The sequence below is a fragment of the Octodon degus genome, unplaced genomic scaffold, assembly GCF_000260255.1.
Source record: "Octodon degus isolate 3935 unplaced genomic scaffold, OctDeg1.0 scaffold00153, whole genome shotgun sequence".
Taxonomy (NCBI): domain Eukaryota; kingdom Metazoa; phylum Chordata; class Mammalia; order Rodentia; family Octodontidae; genus Octodon; species Octodon degus.
The window spans coordinates 893,466-916,902 of record NW_004524729.1 but is presented as its reverse complement, the minus strand read 5'-3'; the positions used below and the strand labels follow the sequence as shown (position 1 = coordinate 916,902).

General features: G+C 58.8%; 1 protein-coding gene across 2 annotated transcripts in view; it reads left to right on the top strand.

Annotated features, from left to right (window-relative positions):
* Positions 1 to 23,437, top strand: part of Scube1 (signal peptide, CUB domain and EGF like domain containing 1) — a 120,683-nt gene that overhangs the window by 55,028 nt on the left and 42,218 nt on the right. Inside the window, exons 5-8 of one of the 2 annotated variants that reach the window (XM_004642386.2) lie at positions 6,837 to 6,962; positions 10,140 to 10,256; positions 12,600 to 12,689; positions 21,760 to 21,876. In XM_004642386.2, the coding sequence (XP_004642443.1) occupies positions 6,837 to 6,962; positions 10,140 to 10,256; positions 12,600 to 12,689; positions 21,760 to 21,876 (450 nt within the window). The remainder of the gene's footprint in view (positions 1 to 6,836; positions 6,963 to 10,139; positions 10,257 to 12,599; positions 12,690 to 21,759; positions 21,877 to 23,437) is intronic. The other variant, XM_004642387.2, reaches the window with a different exon arrangement.

The window sequence follows — 23,437 nt, the reverse complement described above, 5'->3', positions numbered from 1 at the left end:
CAGGCAGGGCCATGACTGAGGGCGCTTGTGCAGAAGTGAAAGGAGAACTCAGCCCATCTCGTGAGGGAGATGATGTCTGAACATACGCGGCACTAGTTGGTCAGAGTGATCTCCCCGTCCAGCGCCGAGCAGTTCTCAGCCTGGTCCCAGAGGCTTTGACTTGATTGTGGTGACATCTAGTGACTGGCATGGGAAACTTCAGGAGCCAAGGAGGAAGAGGGGTCGCAGGCTCTGGAGGGATGGGGTGGAGGAGCAGTCCTGCGTGGGTTGAGTCACGCTGTGGAGTGTCGAGCCTAGCACGCTCCGCTTTCCCATCCTCTCACACACTCATGGCAAAGATCCAGCTGTCCTCCCTCTTGAGGATCAGGAAGCCTAAGACCTGGACCCTCACTGGGGCCAGGGTGGGGGTGTGAACCAGAGCCTTGAAGCCACGCTGGCCACAGTGCCACCCATTCCCACATGGACCCCAGGAACCATGTGTGCACACATTGCCTCCCATCCTCACCAGAGACAGGGCCACCCATGGCCTAGAGGCCACTCCAGGGTGTCCCCACACCTGGGCTGCTTAGGCATCAGGTAGGTGCAGTAATGAAGGCTCAGGGCTAGGGTCTATCCCTGCCTCCCAGGGAACAGAGTCCCACCTGCCCTCCACCTGGCCCACCAGGAGGCCCCTCAGTCTCATTCGGTGTCACTGGCCCATGTGTGCATGAGGTGCCTATCCACCTAGGACACAGTGGCCCTGGAAAGGAGACTGCAGTGGGTGCCCAGCAAGGCATGCAGTGGGTGAGAGAATGTGTGAGCCTTGAGGCCCGTGGGTGGTCCCCACGTGGCAGCCACAGTGCCTGTTATCTTAGCCCTCTTTCTCAGCACCAGGACACTATGCCCAACCCACATAAAGAACCTGGGGAGGAAGACACATCGTTATGGGCCATGCCCAGTGACCCTGCCTCTTCAGACCGGGCTACCCTTCCAGTTTGGAAGGCAGGTACAGTGGTGCCCCATGATCCCTCGTGTGCACCCGAGGTTCTGGGGTGATGTTCCCTATCTAAACCATAACACCTGGGCTGGGGAGATGGCTCAGTAGGATAAGCGCTTGACTGGCAAACACAAGGATCTGAGTTTAATCCCTGGTTCCGCCAAAAACAAAACAAAAACAAAAAACAAATAGTAAACCATAACACCTGGTAGGCCACCTCTGGGAGTGACAGTAAGAATGCTGATCATGGGAGCATGGGCTCCGGGCTGGCTGCCGTGGCACCCAGGACAGATACCTTCTTGTGGCTCTGTGGAAGAGGAGCAGCTCCATCAGGGCACTCTGCGGAGCACCCCAGGCAGACGGGCCCAGAGCTTCAAGAGTCTCCTAGGGAGGCTTCCCCACTGCAACCAGTATTATGTATCAGCTGAAGCAGAGAGGGTAATGGGAAGGAGGACAGGAGCCTTCACCAGGGCTGACCTCCACTAGGGCTCTGGGGAGCTGGGTCTGCTTGACCCCTTGAGGTGGGAGACCTACAGCAAACTCCTCTGTCTCTGAGCAGCCATGTCCTCATGTCTGACAGCGTGTCAGGTAGTCTCTGGTCCTTGGCTGTATAACCCAGCCCTGGGAGTGACTCTGAGCAGGTGACACCTGCAGTCCGCGGTCCCTCGTATCCTGGCTGCACCTGTCTAGACTCGTGGTCAGCTGGGGGGTCCAGTGTAAGGCAGTTGGCTACTTGTGCCAGCCAGGCCCAGACCAGCCTCAGGCCCAGGGTGGCAGGCTGAGCCCTGAGCATCCCAAAGCCTGGGCCACACAACACGAGGCTCTGGATGCAGCCTTGGTGCCAGTGCTGTTAACACGGGGGGGGGGGGCAGACCAAGCCCACCCAACCGGCAGGCAGGTGCAAGCACCCTGCATCCAGCAGCCCTAGGACTTGGGTGGCAGGGGGAGACACATGGCAGAGGCAACGCGTGGGGGCAGCAGGCACTGGGTCTTGTGTGGTGGGGAGACACCATCAACTCCATGCTCTGGAAAGCTTCCTCTGCAGCTGGAGTGTGAGGTGAAAGGGCAGGCTCTGGCCCTCCTACAGCTCTCGGGGGTTCTGAGGAGTCCAGAGACCTGGCTCCTGATGGGGATATGGCAGGGTCAGAACTGGGGCATCCTGGCAAAGCTGCCTTAGAGATGGCCTTGCAGAGAGCTGGGAAACATGGTCGTCACCAGGGGAACAGGCAGCTGAGGACCCTGTGGTTCACTAGAAGGAAATATGAAGTGAAGGGATAACAGGGGCGAGCCGGGACTTCGCTGCCCTCTCTTTGTTCAGGGACATGCTGTAATCTCCTGAAAGCCACTGCAAGGGCAGTTCTGGGTCAGGCCTGGCATATAGCCCTCACTTGCCCCTTGTCAAGCCATAGAGGTCCTAGGCTGGGGTCCGCGCCTGCTTCCCAGAAAGCAGAATCCCACACTCCATTGTCCCCTGGACCACCAGGTACCCTCACAGTCTCACTGTCACATGTCCACATGTGCTTGAGGTGCCTGTCCACCTGGGACACAGTGGCCCTGGAAAGGAGCCGTGCAGTGGGTGCTCAGCAAGGTGCACAGCGAGTGAGAGAACGGTCCTTGTCCCATGCTGCGCACCCAGGGAGTGGGGGTACAGTGTCCACTGTGAGACACATCCTGAAGCCTCCGGCTTATTTATTAAGACATTCAGTGGACATGGGGTTCCCCAGGGGCGGCAGCTCTGCTTGTGGCCAGGCCAGTCACCTGCAGGCCTGCCTTACAGCTTCACACTGCCCCATTGGCACTGTGGCCCACTCCAAGGCCTATCCGGACATTTTCTTCCACCCCTTTGGAAGCTCACGGGAACTGGTGTTTGTGTTTCCTGCCTGCTGGGCTGCGCTGGGCTGGAGAGGCCCAGGCCTCCTCCTGCCCCCAAGGCTGCAGGCTCTTCCATGGTCCTATCAATTTCTATTGATGTGGTGAAAGGGAGGAAAATCCCTTTGGCCCAAGTCAAGGCCAAGCGATTGTTCTTTTTTCCTACTCTGCCTTCCCAGCCAAGCTTACTGCATGTTTAAGGGACAGGGATGCAGAAAGTGATGGTATTGATGAAGTCACCATGGCAACAGCCCTCACATCCCTGCTTCGTTATCCTGGCCAGCCCACCCCATCCCTCATGGACGCACTGGCCTTCAAGGCTGCCGTGTGAGGCACAGAGGACAGGGCAGGCTGCCCTTGGTCCTCTCTGTGTACGCCCATGGCAGAGGCCAACAGGACAGGTTGTCAAAGAACGGGTTCTGGTGGGGAGGAGCCGCGGGGCTGTCAGAGGACCAGTCTAGAACACAGGCTGAGGCAAGGCCCTGGGGAGGGGAAGGCACTCCCAGGTGGCTGGCCTCTGTGGCCAAGCACCGCCCTCCCCACGCAACCCGCCCTGTGTGGTCACCTTTGCAGGCCACACCCACTCATCAGGCCTCTGAGGGCTGAATGAAGAGAAAGTGTCATTGAGACCCAGTCTCTGGTCATGTCTTCCAGAAACCCCAGGGAAGAGGTTCTGACATGTGTCCCCATCAGCCTCCCACCTCTCCCCAGCCGCAGCCCTGACAACTGCTGGTTGGTTCCCACTGGGGTGCTACCACAGGCTCCCCTGGGCCTGGCCTACAGCCCTATGCTTCCCGAGCCTTCCACCCCACAGCCAGAGACCCTCCTGCCTCGTTCATATCTTTGCCCGCTGCCTGCCTTCCGTGGCTCCCACCAACACCAATGTAGCACATGAAGAAGATGGAGTGTAGACCTAGCCTGGAGACAGCCAAGCCTCCTTGTATCTCCGCCTGCCCCTGGGCACCAGGGAGACACTCGGCTAAGGTTTGCAGAGCATAATTGGATTTGCATAGGTTCGATCTGATTAGCGTTGACCCGGCAGGCACCCGCTCTTCAGGCTGCTGGGAAAGGCTCTGCAGTTCCAGGCAGACGCCCTGTCCACTACTTGGTGTCTGGGCTGAGTGTGGTGTGGCTCTTATAGTTGGCCCAGAGAACGAGGGTAGAGCCAGGCCCCTCAGTCCTGCCTCGGAGGCTCATTTGCTTTCTCAGGTGGATGGGCAGATGGCAGGGGCAGTGAGAACTGTGCAGCCCTGACCTCCCGGGGTCCTGCCAGTCTGCCCCTGGCCATCAGAAGCTACTACTGTCCCCAAGGAAGTGGTCCTAGAAGTAATGCGGCTGACCAGGAGCCTGTGATCACAGGGGAGCCCCATTCACCCCCAGGCTGGGCAGCTGTGACATGTTTGGAGTGATCCCTAGAGGAGGTGGCATTCAATGCCATTTATGTCCACAAGGCTCCAGAAGCATTCAGGCCAGCTGTGCACCCTGCCTCTGGGTAGAACTGCAAGGATACTCCTCTGGACTTGGGGGGGCCCTGTAGCTGTCTGAGAACTCAAGTGAGGCCTTCCTTTGGGTGGAGACTGGGGACTGGGCTCCGACTCTCCGTGTCACATCGACCCTGCTGTAATACTGGCTTCCTCTCTCGGATTCACCTTTGCCACCAAACAGCAGCTCAGCATCTTGGGATATTGGGAAAGTCTAAATGCTCTCAAATAAGGTGGTGATGGCACGTCCTCCAAGAGGGGAAGGGCCTAAGGCTCCATAGTCTAGAGCTCAGGGACACATCGGCTCCCTGGGGATAAATTGGTAGCCAGTGTTGATGAGCCTGGCTTCTCGTAAGTCGTAAATCGTAATTCTTTGGCTGGAAATGGAAATTCAATCTCCCTTTCATCGTGAGGTGCAGGCCTGAGCTAAGTGGGGCCCTGGGCTCTTCCTGGTTGAGGAAGAAGCTCGGATCTGCTTACAGCACCAATCTCCCCGGGCGGGAGGCGGAGGCAGGCCAGCTCTGGGAAATGAGGTTTGGGGAAGCTGTGAGGATAATCTAAGATTCGGGAAGCTTTGTGGAGTTGGTAGCATTTGAGACATGCCTAGGATGTGTTTATGGAAGACAGGGGAAGATACCAGGGGGAGGGTATCAGGAAGGGGTGGAGGGGGGCAGGGTTGATGGGTACTGCAGGTTTGCAGGCCTGGGGAGCAGGAGCTCGGGCAAGGGGCAGAGCGGGTGGGACCACCCTAAGAAGCCAGAGCACTAGGGCACTGCACAAGCCACCTGAGTAGGGAAGGAAGGGCGACCCTGAGCTGAGTACGCCGTCGAGCAGCTGCTAAAGGTACTCAGGGAAGCCATCCACTGGCTGGCACCCACCGGCCAAGTCCTGGCTGGGGTAAGAGTTTCCCTGAAGCCCTGAGGCTGAGTGTGTCTCCATGGCCTGAGAAAGCCACGTTGGAAGGTAGGCTCCTCCATCTGGCCAGGGTCCTAGCAGAGAAGTACCTTTCCTAGGTCTGCAGGGGGCAGCACAAAGTGTCAGATGTCATCTTGTCCGTCGCCCATACCTGCCCTTTCTGCCTCGGTGACTTCACTGGAGCTGCACACCTGCTCCAGGAGGCTGCAGTTGTACTGGTCCCACAGCCTCAGGGAGGCCTGACTTGCCAAGCGCTGGCATTCAGGGTTCCCCAGTCGCTTGAAGCAGCTGAGGTGGGAGGCTGCATGCCGTGGAATTGGTGGGGGCTACTCATGTGCCCTGTGCCCACCTGTGGGTGTTAGCCCTCAGTCTGAGTGATCCACAAACCCTGGTCTTGGTGGCACTGAGAGGAGAGTCTCGGTGACTACGGACTCGGAGCTTCCCGTGAGGAGCAGCAGTGTTAAAATTTGCTTATTTAGCCCCAGGTTGGTTAGTTATACCTTACATGGTACAGCAGTTTGATTTAACTCCATGAGAAAATGCAAGGTGAATAATGTCAGCAGCAAAATTCGGTGAAGCCAGGAGTTACGGTGCCAAGCTCAGTGCAGGCTCATGTGTCGTTCATTTCCACTGCAGGGAGTTTATTTTGACTTTAGACTTAGGGGGTGCTACAGATGGAACCTGTGGCCTCTTCCATGCTACCACTGAGCTACAGCTCCATCCCTAGACCCTTCTCTCGGTCACAGCCACCAGGGACCTTGGGATGCTATTGTTGTTGTTGTTGTTGTTGTTGTTGTTGTTGTTGTTGTTGCTTTTAGGGGAGTTTCCCTATGTATTGTAGGCTGGCCCTGAACTCCTGGTGGTCCTCCTGCCTCAGCCCCCCCAGTGCTGGGATTATAGGTGGGCACCACCATGCCCAGCCCTTGCATTTTTCAGTGCGTTCCTGCACTACCACCTGGCAGTATTTACAGTGTCCAGAGCCAAGATTCAGCTAGATGGGGCAAGAGGACAGTGTGTTCCTTGGGACAAAGGCCACCCTGTGAGCTCACCCACCTACAGGGTCCTGTCCCCTCTGCACCGTCCTGGAGGGCAGAGAGGGAAGGTTGGTCACAGAGCCAGAGAGCTCCAGACCGTGGCCGGACCCTTTTATCTGCCTGGGGCTTTCTGTTGGACTTGTGACCCGCAACCTCTCACTTGACCCCTGACCTCATAACTTCTAGAAACTCCTCACAAATCACCAGGAAGATAAACATCAACTAGGGTCAATGGAAAGCAGTCCAAGACATTGAGGCAGACAGGGAGGGGAGACTGGGTAGGGAGGGGCTGGCAGCCCTGGCCCGGGAGCTTTTCCACAGTTCACCCTGAAACCTGACCTGGACCCGGTGCTTACCTGCTGGGTCTCCGGGGGTCATTACCATACAGCTTCCTGCGGGCACACGCCTGCAGGTGGAGTGTGGGAGTTTGTGTGCCTGTGTTGCAGGCAGCGGAGACCGCTTGAATGTGACACTTTGTTGGCTGCCTTTTTCCAGCCTGAAGTCACCCCTCCCTCTGTCTCCCTGGCCCCCAACCCCTCTTTTGTCTGTCTTTCTTCCCAGAGGGTATGAACTGCATGAACAAAGACCATGGCTGTGCCCACATCTGCCGGGAGACACCCAAAGGTGGGGTGGCCTGTGACTGCAGGCCCGGCTTTGACCTTGCCCCAAACCAGAAGGACTGCACACGTAGGTAGATGGAGGCACATGGGTCGCACCCCACGTGTCTCCTGCCATTGCTTTGTTGAGGGCCCTGGAGGGGGGGAGAAGGCGGGGTCTGCTGCGGGGCAGGGAGGGGCCAGGGGATGGTGTGAACCCAGGCCTGGGTCCTGCTCCCCTGAATGAAGGCTGGGTGAGCACAGAGACCTGAATGCCCAGGTGCCTTGGTGGCCTGTGGAACCCTCAGGGGTGGAAGAGCGTGGAAAGGCACAGGAGGGAGGCTCTAGGCGTCCTGTTCAGCCCTTGCTGACTTTATTTCCAGGGACCCCAGTGTGGGAGGTGGGGGAACGCGACCCTGGCTCATCAGAGCAGGGCACTGCACTGCCACACGTTTGCCCTGGGTGTTCCAGGACCTGAAGCAGCCTGCAGGAAGTGTGTGCCCCCTGTGCCGGGGACAAGGGCTTCCTCAAGCTCACGCTGATGTGCCACCATGGCCAGGAGGAGTCTGGCTGGGGTGCTCCATAGAGATCATGGTCCTAGCCATTTTTCCTTCCCTCGCTCTATGCAAAAGGCACCATCCTTAGGCACAGTGCCTCTGCTGTCCCCAGCCTCCCTGTGGGCAGCTCACCAAACTCAGGCCAGCCTCCAGCAGTGACCAAGGCCTAGGGACCCATGAGTATCAGACGCCGTCCATCTCTGGCAGGTGGTGCTCCAGCCTCCCATTCAACCTGTGTCCTGGCTCTGGCCCGAGAGCGCACCGCCTTGTTCTTCACTGCTGGCTCTTTCTTGTGGGACAGCAAATACAGGTGCGGAAAGGCAGGATAGACAGACAGCCCAGAACTCCTGACCCCTAGCCCACTGCATTCCTGCAACTGCCAAGAGGCCGTCTGCCACCTGGCTACTTTCAAGACAAACAAACACAGCGTGAACTGTCCCAGCTCTTGTTGCTCGGTGAGCACAAGAAAAAGGTCCGAGATGAGGACATGAGAACACGCAATATGAAGCGTGCTCCACCGTGCAAGTCAGTCTGAGGCTTGTTCCGCGCCAGGCCCCAAGTGGGCACTGAGGGGGTTGCCAGCCGACCTGCCTGGCACCTCCATGTACCTGATTCTGAAATCCATCAAGGGCAAGTGCTAAGTCAAGATAGCTTGCTCAGAGAGCACCTCAGGAGGGGACAGCTTGGTCAGAGCAGCGAAGGCCTCCACCACACCCCAACCACCACCTGGTCAGAGAAGGGCTAAGCCGTGAACTGAGATGCTTGCGGGTTGAAGGACCAGTAGTGCGCCCCCTTCTGGAGGGCTAGGTTGCCAAGGTGTAGCTGGCCTGATAAGATTCCACACTGAGGCCTCACCTGACAAGCTGCCTGGCTAGTCTGGCATGGAGTCCTCCATGGAGTTCATGAGGCAGGGCCAAAGATGGCACTGAGACCACTGCTCTGAGCGTTGAAGTCACAGTGCTGCAGAGTGGGCCGGGGCTGAGCTGCTAAGCTTTACCCCCAACTCCCAGAGCCCTTCAGAACCAGCCCCGCACCCAAGCCAGAGGCAGGCACTTCTGCATTCAGAGACAGCCACAAGAGAGATCTAGGGGTCCCTAGCCATGTCACACCCAGGCACAGTAAGCCCTGGACGCAGAGCTTAGAATAGCCAGAAGCGTTCTTTCCTACTGCCTTCTTCAGAACTAGCTGCGCCCATGCGTGCTCTGGAACGGGGACTCTGCTATCCAGCAAGCCGGGAGCTAGCCTCACCTAGAATCTGCAGCTCTGGATCCTTGGCTTCCTCATAGCTCCTGCTGCTCAGAAAATGAGCTATTTTAGAGAAGAGACCTGGCTCCACCCCAGGCAGAGAGACAGCTCTGCAAAGGAGGGCCCAAGCAATTTCTTGAAGATCTTGCAGGGCCTTGAAATGTCATCTTGGAAGATGCATCAAGAGTCACATTAACAGGACCATGGTAAAGCTTCTGGGACACTGGGTAGATGTCTATCTGACCTTCTCAAGCCACTCGTACCTGCTGTGAAAGCCACAGTAGCCAAGGCCAAGGGGCCACCCTCACACAGGAAGATGCCCAGGAGAAGCTGCTCTGTCACTTCCCTCATGAAGGGGGAACCTGGCCAGGATGGCTGCAGATGTCAACTCTGAAATGTGGGTGTCCCTTGGGAGCTGCCCCCAGTGACTTCCCTCTGCTCCTAGCCCCATTGGTCATCCCTTAATAGGACAGGATTATTATTATCTTCGGTTTAGAATTTGGGGTCCTGCTGACCCTAGTTGGCCTGAGATCAAGTTTTGCATATTGAGGATCAACGAGTAAACCAAGAGGGTCAACACAATGGCAGACAACAGCCAAGGTCTCCAGGAAGACACGCTGTCTTTGAAGCACTGGTGTGCCGTTGGCACAGATGGCGACAGTTCCTTGCAGAGACTGTCAGGGACTGTCCCACAGAGACCTGAGATCCCCTTGTTCTCTTCCACCTGTCTCTCTCTGCCTCAAAAGTAGTAACAGGGTCTCTCTCTAATAAACTTGAATTATAGTTTTCCCGCTTTCAGCTGGCTTCTTTTGTTGGGCTGCCCCAGGGTCTCTAATGTTGGGGACCAGCTTGAGGTTGTGGGCTAAAAGACACCAGGTCCTCCAGGCCATCGGGGGCGCCAGCTCTGTGCCCCAACTTACTCAGGTCATGGTCAGCATGGCCCCTCCAGCAACAGGAGCTGCTTAAATTCTTGTGTGGGGGCATTTCTGGGCTCTGGGAGAGTGGGTATGAGGGGCTGGAGCTCGAGGTGTCTGACTGCTGGGACCCAGAGATGTGGCAGTCCATGGGGACAGCCCTCCACCCAGGGGTCTGGCAGAACTGTGCACATGAGTGTTACATGGAGCCATGGCCGGATGCCCCCAGCTCTCCAAGTTGTTGGCCATATTAATAGACATTTGTCCCATTGAGCCAGAAGTGCTAACGTGTCTTTCAAGCTGGGAAGGGTAGAACTGTCAGGTGTGTCCCTTTTCCCATCCACTGCCCCTGGGCAATGACAGCCCATACCCCTGAAGTGTAGAGCACTCTGTCTGAGGCCTGGGGTGACCCAGCGGCCGCAGACCTCCTGTGCTCATCCCTGGTCACTGGGTCTTCCCATCCGTCCCCACCCCCAAAGGAAAACAGCCACCTCCAGCGCACTAACCGCTCTTGTCATTCTGTTTGTACACACATACACTTGGGCTAACTAGTAACCTGTAACTATGGAAACGGAGGCTGCCAGCACAGCTGTGAAGACACAGACACGGGCCCCATGTGTGGCTGCCACCAGAAGTATGCCCTCCACTCTGACGGCCGGACGTGCATCGGTGAGTCAGCGCCCTGCGGCCCTGCGTCGGCAGCTCCTGCCCATCCCTGTTTTCTGGAAGGGGGCTGCAGGGAACCAAGGAAGGCCCCACAGTGGAGATGGCCTTAGCGGGTGTCCCCGTGAGCGGCACCTGTGAAGACTTCTCCTGGGTTCCCGTGGCAGGCTCCCTCTGGGGATCCTGCTGTCCGCAGCCTCCATGCGGGTAGGTGGACTGGGGGTGGAGGAAGGCGTGGACCTCAGCCGCCATGGTCTACTCTAAAGCTCACTCATGCCAGTGTTTCCTGGCATGGAAAACACTCGGCCAGATTCATGCAGTCTGCACCACCTGTGAGTTCTGTGGGTGCCCTGGCTGCCCAGCACATCCAGGGTTCCTCAGAACAGGCTGTGAGCAGCGGGTGGCACTTCCTGGGTGCGGTCTGGGTGCTTTGAGCTGCTTCATGCGGAGCTGAAGGACTTCTAGCCCCCTGAAGTCCCTCCTCAGCGGCCCCCCATCACCTCACCTGCTGCGCGGAGTCCTTCTCAGGGCCCATATTTCCAAGGGGAAGCTTCAAGCATTAAGATCATTTCACGCTGTAATCCCTAGTATTTTTTTTCCTCCTCCCATTAAAAAACAACAGCAATTTTTTTTTTAACTGAGAAAAAGAGGAATTTCAGAGCGTGTGCCCAGCCGACCCTCTCGTTTCTCTTCAGTGCTGGCGCTGTGGGGTCCCCTGTGCGTCAGGAACCACAGCTGTTTCCTTTTAAAGGCCCCATTTCTTCTCGTCAACCAGCAGGCATCTCCTGAAGGACTTCTGTGTAACAGAGAGGGCTTGGTGAGCAGCTGCAGGCGCACGAGGCCCCGAGTTGCTGTCACGTTCCGGCCCCTGGGACTGCGCCCTTGTGGCTCGGAGAGTGGGGTGCCAGGGCCAGCCCCCATCCCCCGTGGTCCGGGGCTGCCGTCACAGGGTGCTGCTGCCTGCAGTGGTTGTCCCCTTCTCCGTGTGGTCTCTTCTCTCAGACAGCCATTTTTTATTTTGTTTTATCTCATTCCTCTTGCTTTTCTGGTGATGGTCCCTGATTGCCTGTCTTGTCTGACAACTGACACGCATTAATTATGTTCAGAGCCACAAGCCAAAACCAAACCAACCAACCAATCAAAAAAAAAAAAAAAAAAATTAAAAGCCAAACGGGGTCTCAGACCAGTGTCTCTATTGCAGCCTGATCCCATCTAGAACCCCCTGTCCTCAGCCTTTGTCCCTCCACTGTCCTGCCCACCTCTCCCAACCACCTGGCTCCCTTCTGTCTCGTCTGCTCCTGGACCCGAGGGTTTACGACGCAACCCTCCACCACGTGTGTCTTAACCCCCCATGTCTGTGTCCTCCTGACTCATCCTCCTTCATTTTTTATTTTTTATTTTTCATCGTCTGCTGCACGTGACAGTCCCTGCTTGGGTCTGCTTTCTAAAGTAACTTCCCAAGCCTGTGCTTTCCCTCTCCTCTTCCCAGAAACCATTCTCCTCCCAGCCCTGCCCATGTGGCTTCCACTTCCAGTCAGGACAAGAATCCTTTCTTCTGACTCTGCTCACTGCCACCAGTGTCCCCAGGGAAACAGTGTCTATCCACATTGTTGGCTGGGCAGACGCTGCACCCAGCTGACCGCACAGCTCCCTCGCAAGAAGCGCCTTATACCCTTAGTTGGTGGCTGCCCAGGCCCAGCCCGCGCCCTCCTGTCATGCCCTCGAGAGCACCTGAATGTTTAGCTTTCGTGCTCTAGACAAGCAGGCAACCAGCGCTGCCCCAATCGGCCCCTGGTTCTTCTGTCTGTTCAGTGGGATCCATTGTCATGTGCACGTGTGTCTTCCTCTGTGTGTTTTGTTCTTAATTTTGCATGAACGACACACTGTCACATCCATCCTTGGGATTGGGCACCTGCTGTCCCAGGCACATCCATCGCCGGACCTCGTGGCCCTGTCCCCCTGTCCTGTGCCTTGTCCTGTGCCTGCCTCTCCAGCCTGAGCCGCAGGCTCCGTGGCCATGTCTCTGTGACCCGTGGTGCTGCCTGCTTCCGCGGCCTCAGCAGCCCAGTCCTCCCACTCCTCCTCTTCTGTCTGTTTGCGCAGGGGCGCTGTGTCCCTCCATGCCCAGGTTGTGTGTGGCCACCCCTCTCCTGCACGCCCGCCCTGCCCCGCCCTCGCTGCCTCTCCGCTGTGCCCTGGAGGTTCCTGGGAGTAGCCTGGGCGAGGACGCCGCGCTGGCCTGCATGCGGCAGCCCCGTGCACCTCGCCCGGAGGCTGGCTGTCTTGGGCCGTGGGGAGTGGGCTCTCATTAACCACCGGCTCCGTGTTTGTCCCTTACTTGTGTTTTAGAGAAGGATGAGGCTGCAATTGAGCGCTCTGAGTTCAGTGCCACGTCAGTAGCTGATGTGGACAAGCGGGTGAAACGGCGGCTCCTCATGGGTAACACTTTTCTTCCACTTCCTTTGTCGTTCTTGCCCTTGTGTGCGTGCGTGCGTGCGTGCGCGTGTGCGTGCGTGTAGCTGACGCATGTGCATGAGTGTGGGCTGGCATGAGTGTGTGGGTGTGTAGATGGTCTGGTGTGTGCCTGCATGTGCACCGTCACACGTGTGTGAGAGTGCGGGGGGCCCCGCTGCCAGTGGGAACTTACTTTTTCCTTCTTACAGTTTTAACCTCCGTCAAACGCGTGTGTTTGTGTGTTTGTAGCGCAGATGCAGCGCCCAGTCTATGGCCTGAGCCTGTGAGGAGACCCGTGCCCTAGGCCGCCTCCGTAAACACCCAGGTGGCCAGTTAGGCCTCAGGGCCAGCAGAGCCACTCCGAGACTTGGAAGCCGAGGGGCCTTGGTGGGCAGGGGCTCTGGGGAGCACCCTTCTGTCTCCCCCACAGCAGGGAGCCACTGCCAGGGCCCGCAGCTGGGGCTGACCCAGGTCTGGGTGGAAGGAGGAGAAGGAAGAGGAGAATGTCCGCTCTCGGACGGGGCAGAGCGTAGACAGGGAAACGGGCTGCCAGGCCCTCCTCATCCCTCAGTGGCTCCACAGTGGTAGAGTCACTTGGAGTCACTGGATTCGGGCTGCACTGGCTGCCAGGGCCTCCTGAGCACAGTGGTAGCCTCTGGGCATCCCCACGGCCTTCTTGGCAGCACTCTGACGGCTCGTACCAGCCTGGCAGCTGTACGGTTGGATGGTATCGTCCCCATTTCTCGGAGGAAGGGACTGCTGCTGCTGCCTGGTGCCTGGATGCCCAAGACCACATGCCGCTCTGAAGGGCTCAGCCCTAAGAACTCGGCCATGTGGCTGGCCATCGTTGGTGGCAACTTGCAGGTCCCAGGCAGGTCACCTAGCCTTCTGGTCCCTGTGTGGACCTCCGAGGGCCCAGGCATCAGAGCGGAAGCAGGAAAGGGAACAGAGGGTCGTGGAAGGATGTGGCCCCCTGCTGGGGAGAAGGCTGAAGCCTGGCTGGAGGGGCTTGGTCAGGTGAGGACCCCAGGCCGGTTCTCTGCGTGCCTGCACCTGGGCACACGGCGAGGTGGGTGAAGGCTGCTGCCCACACTCCAGACAGTGCATTAGAAGTGGTAGTGGGTAGACTTAAAGGCTCATCCCAGGCCCCAGCAAGCAGGCATGGCCCCAGCCCTGCAGGAAGACACGAGCCAGTGCTGTGGACATCCTGGAAAGGTGGCTGGAGGTGGGTGGCTAGCATCATAGACAACTTGGCTCTCAGCCTCCCTTGGCAGCAGTGATGGGCCCTGCAGCCAGACCCTGGGCATAGGGCCAGGGAGCAGGGGCTTCTTGTCCCAAGAGGGGATTAAGCACTAAGCAGGTGGAGCAGGACCTCTGCCCTTGCTTTCTGTGAATGCAGTGATGGCCCAGAAACCCTGGACAGCAAGGGCAGCAGCAGAGAACACGGGCCGCCTCCCCCTGGGCCTTCCAGAGGACTGGCAGGGCATCCACGCAGACCAGCACCCGTGCACACCGGGGGCTGTGCCACATGTATCGACAGGGTACTGGGGGGATGGACAGTGGCTGGCTTCCCCTTCATCCCTGCCTCCTATCCTGCTCCATCTCTCATGGGCCTCCCTGCAGCTCTTGGGGCCAGCAGCCTAGTTCTGACCCCAGGCCAGGCACACAGCCTTGGAGCAACCAGAGCAGCTGGACTTGGGGTCCCCAGGGAGCCCCCAACTCAGGAGCTCAGTTCTTTGTACCTGTCCTCCATGGCTGCTGTGGTAAGAAGTAGACTCAGGCCCTCCCTGATAGGCCCAGGTAAGGCTTGACTACTCCCCATCCCTGCTGTGTTTATAGGGGCAAGCAATGGAGGGGGGAGGTGACCACCCCTGTCCTGCCCTGTGCTGCTCAGAGCAGGTGAGCATCAGGCTCAGGGCCAGGCCCACGTGGAGAGCTGCGGAGACAGCGAAGGGATCAGAATGGGGTGAGACAGGCAGCAGCGGCTGATCACTCTGGGAGACCCTGGGCCTGGCAGGCAGCTGTGCCCCATTTGGGTCCTGTGGTAGGAGAGAGATGGGCAGACTGAAAGAGACCTGAAAATTGAGGATGGACTCTGGGTCCAGGTTATACCCATGACCCCTTCCAGGAGGACTGAGCTGAGGACCTGGGGTAGAGATCGGTGGCAACTGCTGAGTCCCCTACAGCGATGGGGTGGTTTTCAGCCTGGACAGGAGGTAAGCAGAGGAGGAAGCTCAGGCAGGGACAGGATTCTGACCTCTGTGGGCGCCCACCCCGCCCTGCACTCTCCATGGGGTCACACATAGGGAGAGACTTGTCCTGCAGGCCCAGCATGAAACCACTCTCCATGAAGTCCAGGGCCACCCACATGCCCACCCCAGGGGACCCTGAAACATCAGGGCTTCAGGGTGGCAGCTCTGAGCCAAGCCTGGACCTCTTCTGGAAATGCTTTGTGCCCAGACTACAGAGGTCACAGCCCTGAGAGACCTGCAAGCCACTTAAGCAGCTGCCCACCCCTAAACCGGCCAAGAGCCAAGACAGCATGGGCAGAAGATGCGCACAGCTGTGCAAAAGCTGGGGCACTCAGCCATGTCTGAGCCTCCTGCCTGCTCTTCCTGCCCCTGTGGCATTGTGACTTGAGGGGACCCAAGTTTAGAGACCAGCAGTGAGCCAGACCCAGCCTTAACTAAAGCCTGAAGCCTCACAGGGGGAGGCCCCGGCTGCTTCTGGTGCCCTGCTGGAAGGCACAGAGTGTCCCCAGAGTAGGTAGCTTCGGCCTGGCAGCTCTAGTGGTAGACACTGTCCTTGCCATCTAGAGGGGAACAGGAAGAGGAACCGTCCCGAGAGCCAAGGGGCACCAGGTGGAGCCATCACTCATCACAGTAACCTCCCCATCACCAAACGCAGGTGACAGGGAGGTAAGAGGCCCCGGCGTGGGGCCGGCAGTAAAGCCCGAGCACGTGGCGAGAAGCTTTGGATCAGGAAGTTCAGGAGATGGATTCATTCGGCTCACACATCTCCTGTGCAGAACAGCAGCCAGGAGCCCACCTAAGGGTGTAGATCAGGTCCCCGCAGGCCCAGGGCCCCTGCAGCAGGCCTGGGGAGTGGCTGAGTGACACTCGCCAGCCCAGTCTCATCAGGTTCCTCCCCCGAGAGCACCTTAGGTGCTGTGCATATGTTCCTTTCCTGTCGCTGCCATAAACAGTCTCGCTGTTCCCATGACTTAAAGCAGCCCGACTCATAGGTGGCAGCTCACAAATGTGACACAGGGCCTCCCCCGGCCCCGGCTGACACCCCAATGTTCTCAGGCCAGCCCCCCCTCCCGGGCTCTCGGGATCAGGCCCTTGCCTGGCTGTTTCCTACTATTGGCAGCCACCCCATTACATGGCCTACAGCCCCTTCCTTCAGGTCCCCGCCTCCCTCTCACTTTTAAGGACCAATGTGATGTCCACGGGGCAGATTGCAGCCCAAGGCCCTTATCCTATCTGAAACCCTTTCGGGGATTAGGATGGGGACAGTTTAAGGATTCATTGTTGGACCTGGAGTACACAGTTTGACCAGAGTAAGGAGGGGCCTTAAGGCAGAGCCCACCCTCCAGCTCGCTTTGCTGACCTAGCCCCGGGCCCATGCATCCTCCGGCCCACACGGGTCTGAGCAGATGGACCACGCTGGCCAGGGTGGGCTTCCTGCTTTCCTGGGCCCATGATGTCTCCAGCCGTTCTCAGCCCAGTTCTCACTTCAGCAGTATACTGCCTCCCTGGGTGGGGCCCAGGACATCCCCCCAGAGTGCCCCCAGCCCTGAGAGGCAGCTATGCTCCCTTCACAGAGGCCACATGGTCAGCCAGCAGCAGGCTAAGCCAAGAGCCAGCCCTGGAGTTGCCAACCCATACCCTCCCGGGCAGGCAGTCGGCACCTGCTGTGGGCATACTCGGTGGGCTCTAGCTAACGTTGGTGGGGGTTCTGCACAGAAAGATCTGACCCCGGCTCGCAGGTCCACAGGCTGGAGGGGCAGCTCAGCACCGGGGGATTGCACTGGCCAGTTGTTGGCCAGCTGTGCAGCCTCACTGTCTCTGTCCTGAGCCTCTGTAGCACATGCGTGACAGCCGCACCCCAGCTCCCTACTGAGGGTTGGCTCAAGGGGAGGCTACTTGTCTGCCTGCGCACCTTCATGCCAGTAGGGACTGGAATCGGGCAGGAAGTCATGCACTGGTGGCCCTGCTCCTGCCACCTGCTCTGATGTAAAAGCTCTGCTGTCCTACAGAGACCTGCAAACCAAACCTCTCCTGAGGTTGGTCTGCGCCCCTCCCCCCTCCCCTCAGATGGCCCAGATGTGTGAGACGTGGTCCCCCAGGTCCAGGTGGCCCTTCAGGCAGCACTTGGCACTCACAGGCCTGCAACCAACATTTACATTTTCTTTCACAGAGAAATGTGAGCAGGGTGGTCTTGGGGTGGCAAAGCAGAGTCCACGAAGCACCGGGGTGGTCTTCAAGCAGCGTGGCAAAGGAACCCTGTCCTTCACAGCCTCCTGCATCTGGCAGCTGGGGCCCGGGAGTCTGCATTCACCCAGCTAGGGCCAGCAGGACCAGCAGCGGCATGGTTAGGACCAGGCAGCGGGCACTTGGTGGGTGGGTCAGGTCGCCCTCTACTGCTCTCCCTGGACAGTGTGTCCTACACCCAATACTAATGGCCAGGCTGGCGTTCAGGGGAAGAGGAGACCAGAACCACCACGTAAGGGCCATGCCAGGCAGAGTGGCCTGTGTCCCAACACTGGAAGCCAGAGAAGGGGCAGCAGTCAGCAGGGGGGTGCAGGGTCAGTGGTCACCCCTCTCAGCCACCTCCCCTGGCTCAAGGGCAGGTGGCAGGTGCCAGCCCTGAGCTGGGCCTTCAGGTGCAGCATGCAGGGCAGAGCAAGTGCAGGGCACGAGGTCCACCAGGACCCAGCTCTCCTGGCACACCAGGGAGGCCCAGGCACGCTGTGGGTGGGGAAGCCCAAGGCCGGGCAGGACAGTCCTTTCCTGAGGCCCCTGCTCCTTGGAGTATACCTTGGCTCTCTGGACTAGGCCACAGCTGGTTCTTGTTTCAGGGGGTGTAGTGCTCTTGCAGGGCAACTGCAGCCCCTCCCCACTCAGCTGCTGAGCCCCTCACCCTGCAGTCTCACCAGACAGATGGATGCAGGGCAAGGACTCAGGGCCCACGTCTTTGTCAGTCCTCCTGGGTCCCTGCTCAGTAATTCTGTTATTGAGCACCTCACATAGCCACCCCCACTCTCTGGGCCCCTGAAGGACAAAGTGGTCCCTGACTCCACTCTGCTGGGGAGGGGGTAAGGAGCAGATGGCCACAGGAAGGCAGACTTCCACCCCAGGGGTCAGAGGCCTGGGTCCCAGCATCCCATAGGATTGCCAAGTGAATTAGCATTGAATTTTGGGTGCTAAGACCATGTCCAAGAGTTCTAAGAAACAACTGAGGGTGAGCCTAGGGTTTTGGTCACACCAGCTTATAGTCACACCTGTTTCACTTTAGAGCCATGCAGGCAGGGGGTTGCCGCACATTGTCACCCCCGTGTGACCCATTACGACCCCAGGAAGTAAGGGCACTTGCCTGGATATACACAGCCAGTGCTTGGAGCCCGTTTACCTGACCCACAGCTCATGTTATCTACACAGTGACTAAGGGCGCCACTGGAGCCCAGGTGGTACCCAGAGGCAGTGCCCATTTGAGGGGCTGCTAGTAGGCAGCCCCCTGTCGCTGCCCTGGTCTGGGTACATGGGGAATGGCAAGCTTCCTGGTCTGGGACTTTCCCTTACCCCAAGCCCAAGCCCTCTTCCAGCCTGGTCCAGTTCACTGGTCAGCCCATACAGCCTCAAGCCAGCCCTTCCATAGCAGGACACTGGCCACTTCTCCAGTGTTCACACTGCGCAGTCACCGGGTCCCCAACCCCACTGGGCCCGGGGCTGTTTAACACTCTGCTGTCCCTGTCTTGAAATCCTAAATAATTTTTGAAGACAGGCTCTTGGGTTTTACCTTGTAGGGCCTCATCCACCAGCTTGCTCATGCTGCCTGTCTGGCAAGGTCACCAGCCAAGACCAGCCCACAGAGCCTTGCTGGGTGCAGGCCATTTATCCCACTTCTGTGAGCCCAGGTCCCTCCTGCAGAAGTGACCCTGTGGCCTGCTGAGAGGCCACTGAGGTGTGAGATGGTGCTTCACCAACGGGGCAGGCCATGTTGCAGGAGGAGCGGAAAGCTTTTAGGAAGAGCACAGGGAGCTTTTACCTTGAGGTGGGGTGCAAAAAGAGAAGTGAGGCTTTCAGAGCACAAAAGAAGCCTCGGGTCTGGCTCTGCCCCGTTCCCCTTTGTAGCCTCCAGGCCACAGTTCTGGCCCCTGGACCCAAGTGTGGACCGGTGTTGGCCACACGTCAATGCAGGAGACCAGATGCTCTGGGAGAGACCTTGAGCTCCCAGCCCCAGCCTGCTCTTGGCCCTGCAATGGGGAGAGGAGGCCGCTGCATGAAGAGAGGACCCCTGTAGGGTCCAGCCCCCTCTCCTCCTTGCAGGTGACCCAAAATTGAAACACCACTGCCCAGGAGCCCAGGGCTGCTCCGTGACTGTCTCTGCAAGGGGTGCCCTGACCACCAGACTGGGTGACTGCTGGTCTTGGGGTCAGATGAGGCTGCTTTCTGAGGCCTTCAGAGATGGGAGTTGGGCAGTGTCCTGCACTGATGGGCCCCAAAGGCAAAGGCCCCCTCAGCAGCAGCAGCAGCAGCAACCCCTCCCACCACCACTACCTGTCCTGTGAGTGCAGAGGCCCCAGGTAGAGCAAAGCAACATCGTTAGTTGTGTTTTAGGCTACTTGTCTGCCACCCTGGGACCAACACAACTCAGGTGGGCTCTGCAGGAAGCACCCTCCCCGCTGGCCTGGTAGAGGAGAGGCCTGCCAGGGTCCAGCAAGAAGACTAAGGACAGGCCAGGTGCCCACCACACCCTCTACCCACACCTCCCTGCCCAACACCAGGCCCAGCATGAGCAGCCGTAGGGAACCCAAAGACACTCAGCCACCCAGCGTGGGGCAGTGGCCAGAGAAGGGATGCCTAGGAAGCCGTAAGAGCGGAAGCTGAAGTCGGACCACGTTAAGTAAGGAGGCAGCAGGACAGTCCCTGCAGAGGGGGTGAGGGGCCCCGGGATTCAGGGCTGTGGGCGCAGTGACAGCCAGTGGGCCCTGATGTGGCTGCGTGGTGCTCTGGAACTGGGGCTGGCTGGAGACTGAAGTTGAAGGTTGTTGTAAGGTTGTCCCTGTCCTCAGGGAGCTGAGGAATTAGGGTCAGACCCAGCACGTCCCTCCAGTGCTGCAACCACCTGCACCCTCGGGTCCTTGTCAGGCAGCTGAGGGTCCAGGCACTGTGAGGCAGGGACATGGGACATGGGAGGGACATAGGTGACCATTGCTGTATGTGTTGACTGCTGTGATGTGCTGTGGGGCAAGGTCACCAGCCAGGACCAGCCCACAGAGCCCTGCTGGGTGCAGAAGCTCTCGCTCCAACCCCTAGCTGGGGCGGCACAGGGAGCCTTAAAACTCCCCAGGGCAGGATAGAGCCAATAATGAGATTCAGAAAGGGGGTGACCATCCCTACTGACCCCCACCCCCATCCTGCCCCAAAGCCACAACCCCCACACCTGGCCAGGGGCGGGTCTCTTCCCCCTCCCACAAGAAAGCCTGAAAGGGCTCTTGGGAGCTAGCTCATAGCCCATGCTTGGGCTGCGAGGCAGGATCTCCCCATCCGGGAGCATAAGGCAACATTTGGCCAGCAGGACCCCCAGCACCTGGCCTGGTGCTTTGTGCTTTCAAGTGGGGTTGTGTGACCTTCACCTTGGCCCAGGAAGAAAGGCTTGTCCTCCCTTCCCAGGTGCAGAGTGGGAGACAGCTCCAGGGAGGCCTTCGCAGGGAGACAGGAGGGTGAGAGCCGGGCGGACGGCCCAGCTGCCGAGGCCCACGGCCACCCACCCCCAGCTGGAGCCCTGATCTGTGTGGAGGCTGAGAGCCAGATGGGAGGGTCAGGGTGAAGGGGTCACCTTTAAGGGCCATCCCAGCTCTGCCCGAGATGGCAGCCATCGCAGAGGGAGGTGGGTCTTCCCCCCTCCTGCACTCCTCCTCCGAAGTGAAGTTCAAAGGAAAGGCCCTGTGAGTTTGATCGTGGGTTTGATCTATTTGCCAGCCCCTGAGAATCCCCTCCTTCCTGAACTCCAGGAAGGCGTCCTGAGTGGGCCGATAGCAGGGAAAAAAAGCAGGCACCGGGAGCAGCAGGCAGAGAGGCAGGGAGCTCTGGTGTGAGAAGTGGGCACTTGGCACCTTTTGCTTCTCAGCAGTGAAGCTGGGGACCCCTGGCCAGGCAGTGTTTGCCCACCAGGTGCTCAGGCAGAAACCCAGATGGTGAGGAGCAGGGCCGGGGCAGCAGCTTCCCCTGGGCCACCTCGCCAGCCCTCTGCAGGCCTGCGGAGCATCACCGGCCCTGAGCAACGGCTGTGGAGACCTGGTTTGTGCCCCCCCAACCGCTCGGCCCCTTTGAATTCTGCACAAGGGGAAGAAAGCACTAGAAGCCTTCAAGCAGACAAAAACCAGACACCGCTGGTGCATGGTTCAGCGAGAACAGATGTGAGGCTAAGAGCCTCGCATGACAGAGAAGGAAGTGCAGCCCCAGGGACCCCAGCTCTGCAGGCTGCCAGGGCCCAGAGCCACTCTGTGGCAGGATGAAGCAGGAGCCCCTGCTGCCACCCATGACTACCTAGTACTCTTGGAGCTGGAGCCCAGGCAGGACGCCCAGGGCCCGGGCATTTAGGCAGCCCCTCAGCACTGGCCCCCAGCAGTGATCGTGACCTGTGGCATGACCTCTGCTCACAGTGCTCCTGAGACTCGGGCTGCGCAGCATCCCTGGAGTCCCACAGCAGGACTGTCAGAGCCAGAGCGGGCACCAGGTCTCCGTCTCCTAGGCCGTCTCCCCACGGATGGCGAAAGATGGTGGCTTCTGCCCCGGGAGGCTGAGCGCCTGTCTCTTTCCCTCTCCAGAGACATGTGCGGTAAATAACGGAGGCTGTGACCGGACGTGCAAGGACACTGCCACTGGCGTGCGATGCAGCTGCCCCATCGGATTCACACTGCAGCCAGATGGGAAGACGTGCAAAGGTCAGCACAGGGACCGTGATGCCGTGTCTCAGCTTGGCCCAAGCCAGCCCCCTTCCCACCCCCACCCCCTGCCGTCGCACAGCTGGGCCCAGCTGCTGGGCTGGAGGGGGACACACACGGAGGTCAGGAGGCAGGAGGGGTCCTGGTAGGGTTCTAGAAAATGCTCATTCCAAGGCACATCATTCAGTTCCTGGGCCAAAAAGACTCTAATATCCAAGAATCTGGCTGCCCAAAGGGCAAACAGGTGTCTTCATGCAGGATTTCCTGGGCCTTCAGCTTCTGGGGGGTGCTGGGCTGGCAAGGGGCATTGCGTGTGTCGTACGCCATTGTTCTCCAGAAGTTTCAAGAGCATCGCAGCTAGTGGAGGGGTGGCTTCCGACTGGCTCGCCGGCTCCCCCCAGTGTTGTCCGTGCTCTGGGGTGATATGCCATGGATGTAGGGAAGAAGAGAGCTGGCTGGGTGTGACACAACCTGGAGTGGGCCGGGCTGCAGAAGTGGAGCCAGACAGGACCGCAGGACCAGCTGGGCCTCAGCAGGGCTGGGCCTGAGCACCAAAGCGCTGCATATGCACGAGAGAGGTATGCAGTGCCCCAAGGGGTCTCCTGGACCCCTCCAACCTTGAGCAGGGCAGAGCCCCGAAGGGGACAGGGACTAGCCCTGCCAAAAGCCAGTCAGTGAACTTATTGAAAACAGGTTTAGGGTGATTTAAAAATAGGTCAAGGTAGACTGTTTTCACGCCTGTAAAAATAGACAGCCACAGCCTCTTCTTCCTTGCCAGCTTACTGGGAAGAACTGGTGACTGTTGACAAAAGTAACGGACCTTCTGAAGCCTATGTATTTGAGAGTAAAGCCTTCCAAGGCCACCACTCTGCCTGTGGATAGCCTGAGGTGTCCCTGGCAGGCTCATGGGCAGTCAGATAGCTCCGGATCTTGACCACACAGACCCAGCGCCAGGAACAACTGGCAAGGGAGCCTCACCACCCAGCAATGTCCCCCAGGGCCAGGCCTCACCACTGGCTCTGAGGCAGACCGACCTGGGCAGAAGGGCAGCATGGAGCTGAGCCCTGAGGGACACTGGGGCAGTTTGGAGCCTAGTGCTCCCTTCTGGGAGCCAAGCTGCCTGGGCAGGAAAGGCCAGGGCGTTCTGTGGCCTGGGACAGGCAGCTGGGAGAGGGGCTCCTGCTGCCGCCTCCAGCCTGTAGCCTCCACTCCAGTGTCTGAGAGGCACTTACCCCAATACCATTTCTGAGGTATAAAAGAAACCCTGAGGCCTGAGCCCCAAGGTGCTTCTGGAAACAGCCAGGCCCTTTTACCAGGCAAGCCCTGCTCAGCCTCTGGCCAACCCTTGTCTGTGGAGAGAGCCCAGCCTGGGCCTGGGACCCTCACCCCCCAGTCTCAGTGGTGTCTGGTGTCTGGCTCTCTCATGTAAAAAGGCTTCTGCTCCTCTTATGTGAGTAGATAACATTTAAAAAAAAAAGCAGAGTGGAGATTCTCTCTCTCTGTCTCTCTGTCTCTCTCTGTCTCTCTCTGTCTCTCTCTGTCTCTCTCTCTCTCTCTCTCT